General features: G+C 41.4%; 1 protein-coding gene across 4 annotated transcripts; it reads left to right on the top strand.

Annotated features, from left to right (window-relative positions):
• The first annotated feature begins 6,415 nt into the window (after positions 1 to 6,415).
• Positions 6,416 to 12,781, top strand: slc16a6b (solute carrier family 16 member 6b). 4 transcript variants are annotated; one of them, XM_039611200.1, is made up of 6 exons: positions 6,416 to 6,693; positions 8,878 to 9,125; positions 9,729 to 9,872; positions 10,640 to 10,768; positions 10,857 to 11,774; positions 11,855 to 12,781. In XM_039611200.1, the coding sequence occupies exons 2-6, from the start codon at positions 8,894 to 8,896 to the stop codon at positions 12,112 to 12,114; spliced, it is 1,683 nt and encodes a 560-aa protein (XP_039467134.1). In that variant the 5' UTR covers positions 6,416 to 6,693; positions 8,878 to 8,893; the 3' UTR covers positions 12,115 to 12,781. The 4 variants fall into 4 exon arrangements, with proteins under 4 accessions (XP_039467134.1, XP_039467135.1, XP_039467137.1 ...); XM_039611201.1 differs by lacking the exon at positions 8,878 to 9,125; XM_039611203.1 differs by lacking the exons at positions 6,416 to 6,693; positions 8,878 to 9,125 and having other exon boundaries at positions 9,735 to 9,872; positions 10,483 to 10,768.
• Positions 12,782 to 16,130: the final 3,349 nt, after the last annotated feature.

The raw sequence follows: 16,130 nt of genomic DNA, 5'->3' as shown, positions 1-16,130 counted from the left end.
ATGAGCTGTAGTTGTCTGACTGATTTTTTAGTTAGACCTGTAAAGATGCTGTTACAGTAATCAAGCCTACTAAAGATGAATGCATGGACTAGTTTTCCAGGTCCTGTTGAGACATCAGATCTTTTATCCTTGAAATATTCTTGAGGTGATAGTAAGCTGACTTTGTTATTGTCTTAATGTGTTTTTCTAAGTTTAGGTCTGCGTCCATCACTACACCCAAATTTCTCACCTGGTTGGTGGTTTTTAGGTGTATAGATTGTATGCTACTGTATGCTACACACTGATCAATCAACTGTCTTATTATAAGCAGTCACACTGACAGAAAATGGAGATGATATGAATATGTGATTGAAGATGAGACAGAAATGATTTTAGAAGATTCTAACTCTGAGTTAAATGTATGTATGTAGACAGACAGTCTGTGCTCTAAAGATTTCATGTTAAAATGTGTTTGCAGATTGAGGACACATTTTGGAAGGTGTCTGAAATTAAGGTCTTGACATCGACAGCACAAAGACTGAGAGGGGACGATAGAGAGTGAGAGAAATGGAGAGAGCTGTATGAAGACAGCAAATAGAGAGAGATTATAAAGAAACAGGTATGTTTATAGTCAAAGTCAACAAACGAGGAAAGACAGTTATTCCAGACCATGAGTTTGCCACAGGGCCTGTTAGTTTGAACGACTAGAAAAAGTTTTCTCCTGTGAGTTGTTGCCTCTTCTTGGCTGTGTGTGAGCATGTAATGACTGACACTTTCCCTAGAATCACCAGTAGCTTGAAATATTCTTTAGATGACCAGTCATGGACTTCAGACTTGCCTTAACTGTCATCTGAGGATGATGAATGGTAGTAATAAAACTCACTTTGTCAGTTTTATTCTAGATAACAGCAGCAGTGTAATCCAAAGATCATGCAATAAATTATCCTTTTATGAAGAACACAATGAAAATATAGAATATACAGTATAAAGTAGACTACAAAAACTGACTGGGTCAAATAAAAAACACATTTAAAAACATACTTCATAAAGCCCGCATCAGCAGATAAGCTTATCTGACAGCTGGCTTATCCCACTAAGGTAAACTCAGAAGAAAGGAAACAGAAAAAACAGACAAACAAGACTTTGTGCTACTGTGCATTTTTAAATCAAGGCCCTAGAGTCTGGACGAAGAGTGAAATCCATATCTTTGAAGTCCAGTGTGACAGAGTCCTATGTCATTTGCTCGTGTTGGTAGTGATTGGTTAGCACATCTGCTGACAGGATTTATGGAGATGCCAGCAGGACTTAGCACCTGCCCACGGTGCCAAAGGTATTTATGAATGTTCTGCCAACTCATCTGGCCTCAATCCCATCAAAGATCTGTGAGATATTGTGAAGAGGAAGATGGGAAGCACAAACGTCAATATACAGACAACTCAAAGGCTGCTATCAAAGCAACATCAGCTTCAATAACACTCCCACAGTGCCACAAGTTCTTTGCCACACTGCAGTCATAAATGAACTGTTTTCAGTCCATGACAGTTTACCTTTTAAAATTCAGTTACTAAAGAAATCACTTTTCCACAATATTCTCTTTTCAGCTTTTTGGAGATCCATGCATGCATAAAACACATTTGTGGTTATTTATTCATACAGCAGCATGTTATATTTTCTGGATTGATTACCCAGTGTTCTGAGTTTTGTGGGTTCATGATTTATTTTGGGTTTGATTTACATTCTAGTTCTATAGTGTTTCATCCTTTGAGTATAGTATTGTTTCTTAGCACTTGTGAGTTTTGTTATCCACGTTTCTAGTTTTGTGATCCCTATCGCCCCGGCCACGTCCCTGTTTTTCTGACCTGTCCGTGTTCTGTCTCCGTGGTTGTCTGCATTCCGTGTCTGGTCTAGTTAGTACGTCTGTAGTCCGGGTGTGTTTCCATGTTCCTCTCTCTGTTTCATCTTTTTGTCTCCCCAGTTTGTCATGTCTTTTCATTTACCAGCTAATAAAGCTGCATTTGGGTGCACACTCTGCCAGTTACACACAACTATCACATGAAACAGCAAGCTGTAACTAGTGACAGTGTAAAATGTCATGTATTCTTCTGATGTTGTATTTCTGAATTTTTATATCTGGTAAGGAACAGAGTTTTTTTTAATCATGTCCTGATAACATGCTTAGAGGTGCACTGTCCTGTTTACATTTCTGTACACAAAGGTCTGGACTGGGACAAAAAAATAAATCAGCCGGTGCATTTTTTGTACAGCACACTGTGATTGGTCAGAACAGTGCAGATGGTCCAGTTTAGTATGTGGACATGATTGTGCAATTCCTCATACCACTGGTAAAGCTCTTGAGTACTACATCTTCTCATTCTTTTATTTATTTTTTATTTTGCTACTTTCATAAAATAGGAAGTAAAATAGTTAATCAGATAATCAAATTATTTTCTCTTTAAAAAAAGATGCTTTAGTAGGAATAATGCTCCTAATTTTACTACTTGGTGCTGGTGCAGCAGCCGACAGCTAACATTTTGGTTGCTGCATGTCTTTCTAGCTTCTAGTCAGCTTTTCCTTTTGGTTTCTCCATCTTTATCAACCACTTCTTCGACAGTAAACTCTGTCCTACAAGGTGCATGAGCACACAGTGAAGGTAGGGGAAGGGCTGGCTGTGTTTCAGTGTCAGTAATGAAAATAAGTGTTACAGGCATGGCCCCTTAAGGGTGAAGCCTGATGGGAAATGTATTCCGGGGAGTGAAGGGATGTGTGGGACTGCCCCCTTGTGGTGGTTGTGTGTGCGGAGCGAGGTAGAGGGGGAAAAAGGGGGAAAATGACGAGTAGCCACAGAAGAAACAGAAAGAAAAGTATTAAAAGGAATATAATAACTCCCACGGCAGCCAGAGATGTGTGGGCGATGCTCGTTGTGAGTAAACTTTTAGAGCCCACTGTACACGGTGTTCGCGTCTTGGAGGAAAATAAAGTTCTGGTGAAGCAGTTTTCCTACGCCTCCCTCTGTCTTTTTACTAGCGGAATTGACCTGTACAGTAAGCTAGTTACCGGCTACGAGCCAGTCTCGGGACCCGAAGTAACAGCCAGAGGTCTCCTTACTATGGTTCGGGGCCGTGGACCTGGCGAGGTAACATCAGGAATTGGACTGCTGCCAGTGCTGCAGCTTCCATTCAACCTGGCCCACAGCCTGTGTAATAATATTGATAAATTATATTGAAAAAACAAAAGAGTTGTATTGCCCCATCAGCCCTCGCCAGCTATGCCAGATGATTACCAGTCCATCCGTGTGTAAAAGGAAATTGTTCTACAGCAAGTCTACTTATTTTTCTCAGTACAGCCTTGAAGTTATTTAACCTTACGCAACTCTAGCTTCAGGATAACCATTCGAACTACCTGTTACCAGTGGGCAAGTCCGAGTAATGTCCAGGCACCTGGACTTCTTCAAGCTTGTTGACATGAACTTAAAGTCCAGTTGCCTTCTTTCTAAGCTGTTTCATTTTGGTTTTAGCTGACATTTTGGAACCAACCCAAATTAAAATTTCTCAGGGTGAATCAAGTTGACTTGAATCTAAAAAAAGTATTAGAAAATACTCAGAGTCACAGTTTGAAATATACTAATATAAAATGATCTGCAATCACTGACATCAGTGACGCATGAACAGTTATGCAATTTCTCTAATCAGAAACATAATCACGTTGGACTTCAGGCTTATGTTACGTGATTGCCCCGTTTGGAAGTGAAATGCACACCAATAGAATACATTTTGAATATAAGGTCACAAATACAGAGGGCACTAAGACCTTTCAGTTGTTTTCAATATAAATGACCCTCAGTTTGGAAAAAGAACGTAACTTTGAATTAAAGATTATTCCCTGTTTAGTCTTGACAGTTCATGTGGAACAAAGAAAAAGACATAAATGTAGAAAAATACCAAAGGAGGCGGAGCTAGTCCTGTATACCTGGAAGGATATTTAACATATGACTGGTTTATTAAGCTAATTAGACATTTTAACAGCCCTACAGCGAACACCACACACAGGACTGCTGCATAGACATGAAAAGTAATTCCAATGTGACATTAGAATTAGTGACAAACTACACATTGCACACCACAGGTGATAGACTGTAAAATCAATGTTCAGTGTAAGGAGTGTGGGGCAAAAATACCATAAGGGCAGCTTCAGTATTTCCTGGCATCAGTTTCCCAGGTCTGGAGGTTGATCACATTCTTCTAAAAGATATTCCCATTATTGGTGTTTTGATGATAGTAGTGGTTTAACCTTAAGTGACTGAAGTCCATATCATTTCATTCACATGGCTCCTGATTAAAATATCTATTGAGTCCTTGTGCTTCATATATGGAACATTGTCATCTTGCAATGAACTACTGCCATGAAGATCATTGTACTGTGGCGGGGTATTTGTGAGGGACAAATTTTACAGTGGAGGGACAAAGAAACTCAGGAGCCAGTAAGTGATGTGAAAACCAAGAGAGGAAATAAGACAACGATGGGGTTTGGGAGAAAAACAGACTAAATACACTGTGACTTTGAGCACTTTCTGTCATAATCACACTACAGTAGGTGCATTTTGGGTTTCAGTATATTGTTCTAGGACATTTCTGTATTATTGTGAGGACTTTACCTTACAGTATAAAGTGCCTTTAAGCAACTGTGTTGTTGAATAGAACTGAATTTACTGAACATCAATGATCAATCAAGCCACCAACATTCTGTTCAGTGCTTTGTTGATGGTGAGCGGTAGTCGCCCTCGATAAATGTTTAAGAAGGACAACGCAACAATATGAGGTAAAATGAAAGGCAATTAACTCCTACTGATGTAGACATCTAGATACTCAACCAAGGCCTCATCAGGTACACCGTTTTGACAAATTCAACCAAACTGACATAGACAAAAACATTTCCTAATGATTTTTATTTTATTTAGTTTTGTAAGCACATGTTGTTGCTTTCTTTAGCTGTCATTTCTCCATTTAAAAAAAAAATCAGTTTTTTTCCTAGTAAAGATGATTATTAGTAACATTATCACTGTAACATACTACAAGATTGGGTATTTGAATAGAAAACAATACATTATCAGTGAAGGCAAATTTTATCTGCATCTTTCCAAATGTCCTCTTTGTGGTAACAGAGTTCTGGGTGACAACATGTTTCCTTCAAATCCTTCTGTGTGAGTCTATTTTTCTTGGAGCAGGGTTGGCTTTGTCTGGGGTGTCCTATCAGATTTTAGGGCTGGACCTTGTCTTTCCACACCTCTGTATCACACATAAAAGTATTTCAGGTCAGGGCACCTCTTTCAAATAAGTCAAAGGATTTGTCACAGCTAAAAGAAAGGTGAGTTGTTCATTATTTATAACAAAAAACTGGCAAAAATAATGCTGATATTCATCAACCATCCTGAAATGTGAGTGGTTAAATCAAAACTAAAAATATCGGGTGTATCTTGGAACTGGTTGGCAGTTTTTCCACAGCAGGTTTACTTTTTTAATTATTCAAGTTTTACTTAAGTAGGGGGAAAAACGAATGATTAAAAAAACATCAGGATGTTCTCTTTGTCTTTTATGCTTCCACCAGTACCAACCACACAGTTTGTGGGTAGGTCAGTGCAACATGCATTATTAAATAAATAAGGACTATTTATCAAATATCTGCTGAACTAGAAAGCTGCTCCTACTGATTAAGAATCGAACAGGTTTGTAGTTATTATAGTTATCTATAAATGTCCTAAGCTTGTGGTACTGAGTTAATGGTATGCCGAATTTCTACAGAAGAAACAAACACGCGTGGGAAGAAGTCTTTCGGTCCTCTGATGCCGTGCTCCTATTTCTTTTATTTGCCTCAGTTTGTTGACCATATACATTATAACACGACTGTCTTATTCAGAAAACCAACACACACACACACACACACACACACACCTCCAGCCCGACTGGTACAAACCTCCTCCCAACTGGAGTAAACCTGTTTGTGGCAGCCGCGCGCTTCGTGGGCTTGTAGCACGCGCCAGGATGCGCTTAGCAGCGCTGTGTGATAAAAAGCGTGTGTGTCATATGAGGGAAGCTTTGTGTGAGAGGACGCGCAGGTCTACCATGTAAAAGCCATTCATATGAAGTGCTGTTGATGACATGCTAGATCTGCTGTTCCTTAACATCCGCTTAAACCAATAAACACTGACCGTGGGCTCGTGTGTCGTGGTGATTTATTTATGGCTGTGAATTTCAAATGTACCCTCCAACGCACCTCTCATCCACTAGGAATAATTAGCTCGGTCTACAGCGTCGTTTTTCACGGTACCGGGCGCGGCGCCGGTCTGCAGGCACAGCACGACGTTCTGTTTCGTCACTTATGTTGCACGAGGAACCTTGCGCGTTCATGAAGCCCAGACCTGCGCGCCCGCGTTTGAATACCGGCTTGAGCCGGTAAAGAGCTGCCAAAGCAGGCAGGAAATCATCCGCTGAAGACAAAAGATGCAGCTCCCTGAGACTGGACGCCTTTGTGTCTAAGCCGTACCACTTTCATTCTAAACATATTGTTTGCAATACGTAGATATTACAGTCTGAGACAGGCTCCGTCCACTATTCGTCCAGATAGCCCTGAACCGCACACATCCATTAGAATGATCATGAGATAGGAGAACTGTGTTCCATCAGACGGCTGGCTGTCCTCCCTAACTGCTCTGCTCTGGAGGTAAGTTTGTCCGTCCGGCTGTAGGATGCTGTCGAGCCTCTGAGAGGTGGAGTACAGCGGTAGCACCTATGGTTCTTTAATATTAGAATTATAAAGGTTTATTATCTGAACTATACTTTACTGACGTATTTATTGTTTTATCATACGCGCACAGAAATCACTTCAACACTCAAATGAAGCGACATTTTTAGAAACATTTCACAGTTAATAGCAGCAGAGAGCCAAGAAATAACTTCTGCGCTATCTGTTTTAGTGGGTAAGAAAGCCCACGGACGCGATATATTGACATCATCCTTCCTCTGCACTGCGGATATGTCCAACACAGGCAGCCCTAACTCATACGTCAGTATGTAGGCTGTATTTTTTTTCATACTCACCATTGGAGTGTGTAACATTTTACTTTTAAAGTTGGCAGAGGCAGCTTTCATTATTTTACTGTCCATATTTAGTGTGTGTCTAATAATGACTAATACTTGTTTAAGGTCGGAACCATCCTGTCATTCTTGGTGTTCTGATTATTTTACTAATGATTCAAAGATGGTGAGAAATTCTGATCACGCTCCCACAGTCCACAGTGCTACCATATCATCACAACACTTTATTAATCCCTAAGGAAATGATGTGGGTTACACACAGTAACAAGTTAAACTATTTAAACAAACAATATGTTACATTGTTGTAAGTTTCCAACAGATCTGTGACGTGTATGTACCTCAGTGTTGTACTTAAGCATAGTAGTGTTGAACTAGAATCATTTTCTAAGCTGCCATTTTTCTTCTTAGGACATTAAGTGTGACTTTTTTCTTTTTAAATCTGACATTACAGAAAAAATAATAATGCCTGAAAATCAGTGTTGCTACCGATCATTGATCTGAGGGCCCAATACAAATAATAATCAACCACTCGTCTGAATTTTTAGAAAACTTTTTAGTTTTGTTTTCCATAAAAACCAGTGGAGTTATGTAGACTTACTGGAAACGGTTCAGATATAATGAATCATAATTCATTTTTGCTTTGTATATTTCAGGCTGTGGAAAAGAATATTAATAAATAATATTTTTACATCAGTTTTGGAAAAGGCGTTGAGAGTTAGGATTTTCAGGCTCATCTAAGGGTAAATTTCATGACTGACATATTTGTTTGTTTGTTTTTTACATTGTTAAATGTGTTGCAGTATAGTTGTTCTCAAAACTGGAAAGCTTCGTGTTTTCAAGGAAAAGTTGATTACTTTAAATCAATGTTTTTTTGCTTGAAGACTTTCAAGTTAAGGAATAAATGCAGATAGTTACTACATCGAGTAGTGTAGACTTGAGTTGCAATTTATATGCAAGGACTTAAATATATTCACACTGTTAAACAGAACCAAACATTGTTAAATTGGCAGTTAATTAGAGATAACTATATTTTTAATACCCGTGAACCAAAATATCTGTGGTTGTATAAGAGAATGGTGTATTAAATTTGTGTCATTAAAAATAAGTCTTATTAGTTAAAAACGTTTATTTTAACTTTTTTGTTCAATTTGCAACCAGATGCCAGCTTTGGATACTAATATGAATATACTGTGATAATATTTCTGTCTAGCTCTAGAGAGTCCATGTGTGCGGTTGGTATTAGGCGAGACTGCCTCTCAAAGGACTGTTACTGCAGTTTAGTAATGACCTCATTACTAAATGAAGTAGTGGGTGTGTGAGAGGCACATTTAAAAGTTGGAAATCTGCCTTTGTTCTTCCTGTATGACGCAAGACGGCACTTGTGATTTCAGTGTGATTTTGTTATATGTGCATCAAAGTTGCACAAAGCAGATGAGTGAAAACCGGGTACAGTAAGATTGGTTGGATTTGTGTGTAGTGGGCAATTAAATTTGTTAACTCTTATTCTCTTTGTGTAGTACATCTGACAAAGAAAGTGGTTTGAGCCATCTGAGGTATACAGAGTGGGCTTATGTTAAATGGACTAGTTGTCATATAGTGCTTTAATATTTACCTTATGGTCAAAGTAATGGTTCTTCTTTATTAACCAGTGCCATTTCTGTTAAATGTGCCTGACTTGGTGCTCAGCAGCAAAGGGCTGTTTTTATTTAAAACATCTCTGCTTCTGCTGCTTCTGCTGCCAAGTGGCCCAAAATCAGCAAATTCACCTTTGACCTCCAATTATCACTGTTTTTTCCATCTTGTCCTCCAGGTGACTTGATTTAGCAATGAAGATACCCAATGTCCAAAGTTGTCTGGGTCCAAACATTTACCCAGAGGTGCCCGATGGTGGCTGGGGCTGGGCTGTGGCTCTGGCTTTTTTCCTAGTGGAGGTCTGCACCTATGGGGTCATCAAGAGCCTGGGTGTCTTCCTCCAGGATCTGATGGAAGAGTTTGGGGAGAGCAACAGCCGTGTGTCGTGGGTTATTTCCATCTGTGTCTTTGTTTTCGCCTTCTCTGGTCAGTCTCTTCTCCTGTACTCTTTAAGTTTTTAAGACACTTGAATTGAATGTAAGACAAAGCCAGAAGGTAATGTCAGTGCCCATTTCCTAACCTTCCTATTTCTTAAACCTTTACAAAGCGTGTCCCAGCAACCACAGGGCAAGAGGCGGGGCACACCCTGGACAGGTTGCCAGCCTGTTGCAGAACTAATGAATGCTTTAATACTATTATACAAATAATATCTAGATAGATTGGAAAAATGGCCCTTGTGTTGTTCAGATTATAGAAGAAGGAGATATGGACTACATATCAGGAAGGATCAATTCTTGGCCCCCTCCTGGTATTAGACTTTGCCTATGATGTGTATCACATTGTCATCAAATAAGTTTGTATGTGTGAACACTGACATTTTTGACACTGAGGAAAGTTTGTGTTCAAGCATTTGGGTGGTCTGTTTGGATATGTTTGTTAATTAAGAGTCTGGTTGACGTCTCAGATGTAGAGAGCTAATCAGCTAGTTATGACCATACTTTAGCCTTATCACAATGACACAATAGCCAAAGTCTGACTGTATTTAAATTTAAATTTAAAATAAATTCCTGTTGTACCTTTCATCCTCAGCTCCTCTGTCGACAATGCTGAGCAACCGCTTTGGCTATCGACCGGTGGTCATGATGGGCGGCTTCCTTATTAGCCTCGGAACTATCACCTCTGCCTTTACCAGCTCCGTCACTGAGATGTACATTACCACTGGGATTGTAGCAGGTACTGAAAAGACACAAGCTTTTCCACACCTCTCTGTGTATCTGTGCCTGTTTTTGTCATCATAGTGTGCCGTTTACAGAGCTTTACTTTTGCAGATGTGTTTGTCTTATTTAACACCCTGTGAATTCTTTGACTTGATCTAAAGGGACTCCTAGCAGTGTGAGCAACAAAATCTGCTACAATGTATTTCTTCCACAACTGTCCAATGAGTGAGAGGTGAACGGCCTCTCCCAAACACCATCCAGTCAGGTCTACTCTGATATCTTAGCTGTTCAGGACTGACAGAGCAGAACAGGAAAAGAACGAGTAAAATAGTTCCCAAAACACAAATTTTACTTTGGGATCAGGTGTAATGAAACTGAAGCAGCTGAAGACAAAGCAGTAAATTGACTTAACCAAAGTAAAAGATTGAATGACGAACCAATTGGTGGAGTGAATTGTCATCAAGGCACATTAACTTGCTTTTTTCTTGGACAGAAAGCACTGCTAGCTCTCCCACCATAATCACCATGTCGGCCTGTGAAGTGGACTACAGCTAACTTGGCAACTCCTTCTCTCTCCCCCGTCTCTCTCTTTTTTTTGTCTTTACATGCCTTTTGTCTTTCAGCAGCAGCTGTAGCAAACCCGAGTCATCACAAGCAGCCTACCATCTTTGAACAAAGGAGTGACCTGACACCTTGAATCTTTGACCCACCCCCCCTAGCAGTGTTCTACCATGCGGGCCAGTGGCTGTCATGTCCCCTTTTTCTCTTCTCCTTTTTTTACAGGCCTTGGCTACTGCCTCAGCTTCCTCCCCACTATCACCATCCTAGCCCAGTACTTTTCCAGACGGCGAGCGCTCGTCACCTCGATGGCTTCTTCAGGAGAATCTGTTGCTATGTTTGTATTTGCCCCAGGTAAGTGATCAAAGAGCATTTACATCAGAAATGGCTTGTGACCTATAACCTCATTGTTCTTCTCCTCGCACCTCCCATTTTTCCACAGCCTTCACTACACTCAAGGAACATATTGGCTGGCGCTTCTGTCTAGTTATTCTAGGTATAATTCAAGCATCTGTGATTGGCGGTGGGGTTCTGCTTCGTCCAATCGTCATCGAGCCAGAACCTTTAAAGAAAAATGATGACGAGATGCTCTCCATGAAAGAGATGGAGGCTGTTTACGAGCTGGAAAATGAACAAACCAGAACCTCCATCAGTTCGGACATCTCCCAAGGTTCACAGGACTCTGGTGTCACCTCCCTGTCTGCCTCAAATGTAGACCTGAGAAATGCAGAAGGAGAAACCAAAGCTCTGATGGAGTGGAAGGACAAAGTGCCGGACAAAGATGGTGAGGACATATCACTGTCCATGCCTTCTGTTCAAGTCAGTGAGGACAAGGGGGAACTGGCAGAGATAGATGGGGGCCCTGTAAGGTCCACCGGTTCCAAACTTCTGGACTTCTCTGTCCTTAAAGACCCTGGCTTCATCTGTTACTCCCTTTTTGGCCTATTCGCCACGCTTGGCTTCTTTGCGCCACAGCTCTACATCATTGAACTGAGCAAAAGCAGGGGTGTGGAATCCACCATGGCCTCCTATATGCTGTCTGTGATGGCTGTGGCTGATATCCTCGGCCGCTTGTTCATCGGAGTGGTGCTAAACAAAGTCCGATTCAGAAAGACCTTGGTGTTGTTAGGGTGTGTGGTTCTGATGAGCTTAGTTCTGGTGGCCTTCACGATAGTGTGGGAATTCTGGGGTTTGGCAATCTGCTCCGGCTTCTTTGGCTTCATCATGGGCACTGTGGCCTCCACGCACATTCCCATGTTGGCTGAAGAGGATGTCGTGGGCATCGAGAAGATGCCGTCATCTGTGGGAGTGTATGTTTTCATTCAGAGCTTTGCTGGACTTGCTGGACCACCGCTGGGAGGTATGAGCGCCTACTTCTTCGGTTTGATTTAACGCATCTCTGGGTATAAAGTCTTAACAGCTGTCTCATTTTTTCCCCAGGTATGCTGGTGGACATCACTGACAACTATGGTGCTGCTTTCTACTCCTGTGCAGCAGGCACAGGTCTTAGTGCCATCTGTCTGGCTCTGGTTGGCCCTGCCAAGTCTAAAGCGTGCCAAAGAGTGAGCAGAGTCCAAGAGAATGCAGAAGAGGTGAAAATATCTCAGAATAGTGACCAGTCTGACTTTTTGGAGGTGGACTTGGCCCCAGAAGACAGTCCAGTTGGACAGGGTGAGGATCAGGACAGCTGTGTTATTTGAGCCCAACCACAGCGTGGCATCACAAGGGACAGAAGTATCAACCAAACAAGTGCAGATGTACTGCAGGAGGCATCATTGCCACAAACACCAGTCACTGCTGGAAAATCTCAGGTGTCACATTTCCACTTTTCAGCAAACTTGAAATTCACTTCTTCCAGTGAAGAAAACAATCTTATATGAGACCAATGAAACATCCGTGATGAGCACATGGCCACACTTTTCTGTCTGTTTAGGGTAAAACCTTGCTTTCACAATGTGTGAGTTATATAGAGAACTGCTATCATGATGTAACTCCGGGTTTAGCCTCTGTTCTGTGAGCTTTAGCAACTCAATGCAACCATTCAGCAACATTTCATGAAAAGATAGCGCATCGACTCTTAACACTTCAAGAAAGCTTGAGGTTGATCATTTTGTGAATATAGTAAAAACTACAGGTTCCGTTTGGTAAAACCAGCCTGGGTACATCTTTATAGCTGTGTCCCAAAACTGAGGTCGCATCCTTCAGAGGGCACATTTGAAGGCTGATTATGTCACAGCGACGTGACGAAGGCTGTCCAAATTCGAAGGCTGCTCCAAATGCAGCCGAAAAATGCGTCCTTCATTTCCCCGGATTTGAAGGGTGTGTCCTTCGTGGCCCAACCTATCCCAGAATTCATAGCACGGCCCAGCCAATTCCAGTTTCCAACAATGGCGGCTACTAAGTTTTAATATTACTCTTATTAATCTTTCTGGGTCACAAAATAAACTTTTATGATATTTTCAGGCGAGAATGTAGCTGTGTAAACTTCAATATCTGCTCGGTTCATCAAGACATCACATATGTGCAAAAGTGCTCCGACGTTTTCTGAGACGTCTGTTACCCACCAGCTCGATAGCTGACCGGGAGGTCAAGGCTCACTCGCTACTCAAGTTAAACATGATATATAAGTCACTTAGATGCTTTTTTCAGTGTTTTATTTGTTCCTGAGTAAATCACTTTGGTTGAGATCAACGTTATAGTTTTCACACAGCTGAATAAACGTCAAACAGAAAACTGATTAAACAGAAGTGTGAGACGGTCGAGAGTTTACTCCAGTGTCCTGTTATATTTTAGATAGCAAGGAGCAGACGGCTGAGTTTATTAAACTCCACCGAGACAGCCGTGACGCAGATCTGAAGGCTAGACCGTCCAATTTCACAGCCTCGCCTTCTTGGTCTTTGGAGGACCCGGCCCACGTAGACGGCGAAGCCCGGGTCCTTTGAAGGATGCAGCCTAGGAATTGGGACACAGCTTATATCATTGGTTTTGTCTGTGTTTCACAAACTCACTAGATTAGCTTACATTTAATAATTACTACTAAAACATTTTTTCCAAGCCACATGACCAGTGGTTCTTCCAAAGCATGCTTAGAAGTGTTTGGAACCAGACCAAACGTTCTCCTTCTTACTTGAGCTCTGTATTGAGGCCCCAGTAGACCTGCTGCAGTGGTTGCTTCACTCGCAGCCTTGTCTCACAGTCAGTTGTATTTCAAAACCAGAAGCCAAGACTTTATCGAGTGTTTTATTGTAAAGTTTTTTCCACAATTGTTTTTGGCTAACTGTTCCAACATTTCAGCTTCTGTACTGGAATATGATTCAAATGGTGGTACAAAGCGACCCGATCCCAGCTGCAACAGGCACAGTGCAGTGCACAAAGTTACAAAAAGGAAGAGGTGCACGGCTGGCCAAAGCGCTGCAAAGATTCTGTCGCGTGACACGTGATGTCATAATTGGTGTGTGACACAGCGAGGATAATGGGGCCATTAGTTTCTGCTAACGTTGGCTCGATGTGCCTCTGTCTCAGGAAAGGAGCTGCGTTGTTAACTTTCCCATGTTCACACAAACTGTTGTCATTCCTGCTGAGCACAGGTTTTTCACCTATTCTTGATGCCCACATGATAGGGTCACTTCAGAAAAGTTGGAACTTGCTCCTCGTGGCTTTAAACATCACTGATGTGTCTGTATGAAGGACGATTTCCACTGCTGCTAAAGTGGACCAGAAAAGCAGTTCTGCAGTCTAAACACAACGCCTGGCTCCTCTCTGATGGTTTTACGCACATTCATTTAACTTATTTTTTTTGACTGATTTCTCATGTGATGTTATCCATAGCAACACTGCAAGTACAGCAGCAGTGTTCACTGATATGTTGGCTGAACTGAAGCACCAGCTGGTCTGTGCATCTGGAGCCTTGAATGATGGAAAAACTGCAGATTGTGGGATTAAGTTATAACGAGAATCAGCACCACTTCACATCCCTAATTGTGCTTTGTGTAAATGTGTTGTCCTTATATTGATTATCATGATATGATCCTATTGATGTACTGTAGAATTACCTTGTACACATGAGGCCAGTGGTGATACAGCAGAAGTGAAGGTTTACAGTGTTTTTTGTTGTTGTTTGTTTGTGGCCAGTGTCATGGTTGATGAAATGCAAAGTGCACAGTGTATAATGGTCTTCTATGTATGCAAAGCTGTGACAGACAGATTTGATTGGAGAGAGACGTTCGTTGAAGCGCCCCTCCCTTCCTTCTGCAGGCTCACATTGTCTCTACACCCATCACAGCCTGACTTGAATACTTTAATCACTGTATCCTTTTTATTTAAAGTGTTTCGGATGTTGATTAAATCTGTTTGTTTTTTACCTTTCTTCTGTTTAGGTCTTTTTTTTAATCTGAGTACAAAGCAGGGTCCTGCTTGTTCAGTGCTGTAACGCTCTTATGATATATTTTTCAAATAAAACCCTGAAATATGTTAATTATCTTTATTGTGTTTTTCATTGATCAAAAAGAACAATTAACAGAAACTGATAGTTAGATCATAACACAGGAAAACAGCACAAACAATTACACGTCACTTCCAGGTTCATATTTTCTTCCTCATTCATCGACTGCCTTTTTTTTGGCCACTTCCTCATCAGAGAAGTTCATACTCTTGATAAAGTCCATAAATGTCTCCATGTACATTTAAGAGTTTTTTTGCTCACCCTTCTAAACAGAAGTAATTTTTCTAACGCTGAGTTGGAGATAACAATAAACAAGTTTGGATTTGGTCTAAGGAGCTTGGAAAGAAAAGCGTCTGGACTTCTTTAAGTTGCTTGAAGACGTTTCACCTCTCAGCCCAGAAGCTTCTTCAGTTCTTGGGTCAAATGGTGGAGAGTCCCAGATTTAAACCCAGTGCCAAGGTGTGAAAATGGGTGTAGGTCACAGTCAGCCAAGGTTGTGACCTACATTAGGGGGTCCATTGTCCCTCTCGGTGGGTTACTCCCACAGAGCTTGAATCTGGGACTCTCCACCATTTGACCCGAGAACTGAAGAATCTTCTCAGGTCACGCTTTTCTTTCCAAGCTCCTTAGACTACAATGACCTGGGTGACTGAGAACCTTCACAGACAGGTTTAGATTTGCATCTTAGCTTTGCTTATCTGTTGTCCCTGGTGTGTATTTAAGCCTCTGAGGGATTGCAACAAGTGATGGAATAAAAGAGTGTTGTGTATCCTGTCCGATCAGTTCCTCATGCTCTAGTACCTCCTTAGTTTACGCTCAGCAGTAAAGCTGCCCTGAGTTTAATTCTGTCCCACATTTCGTAGAGGTAAGCTTACATTCCTGGGGCATCAGATTTCAGCTAATGATACAGTTCTGTCTCCCAAACACACTGAAGCTAAACAGTGCATAGCAAAACCACTTACCAACAAACACCTTGTGTCATTGTTGGAAATGTGCTTCTACTGTTGTCAAAGGAGTTTGCAAAGAAAAGCGTCTGGACTTCTTTGAGTTGCTTGAAGACGTTTCACCTCTCATCCGAGAAGCTTCTTCAGTTCTAAGGTCAAATGGCCGAGAGTCCCAGATTTAAACCCAGTGGGAGTATCCTCCCAAAGAGGGACAAAGGACCCCCTGGTGATCCTCTAATCACATGAGCCAAGGTGTGAAAGCGGGTGTGGGACCTAATCAGCCAAGGTTTTGGGTGAGCTCATTGTGAAACCTGGCCCCACCTTGTCATGT

The sequence above is a fragment of the Oreochromis aureus genome, linkage group 4 (genome assembly GCF_013358895.1).
Source record: "Oreochromis aureus strain Israel breed Guangdong linkage group 4, ZZ_aureus, whole genome shotgun sequence".
Lineage (NCBI taxonomy): Eukaryota > Metazoa > Chordata > Actinopteri > Cichliformes > Cichlidae > Oreochromis > Oreochromis aureus.
Note: the sequence above shows the minus strand (reverse complement) of the source record. Positions and strands in the feature narration are given on the sequence as shown.

Excerpts from the sequence above, each read along its gene's own strand:
- slc16a6b (XM_039611200.1), top strand. The coding sequence starts at position 8,894 with ATGAAGATACCCAATGTCCAAAGTTGTCTGGGTCCAAACATTTACCCA. Across the intron at positions 9,126-9,728 it reads CTTTGTTTTCGCCTTCTCTG|CTCCTCTGTCGACAATGCTG; the intron begins GTCAGTCTCTTC and ends TTTCATCCTCAG. Across the intron at positions 9,873-10,639 it reads TACCACTGGGATTGTAGCAG|GCCTTGGCTACTGCCTCAGC; the intron begins GTACTGAAAAGA and ends CTTTTTTTACAG.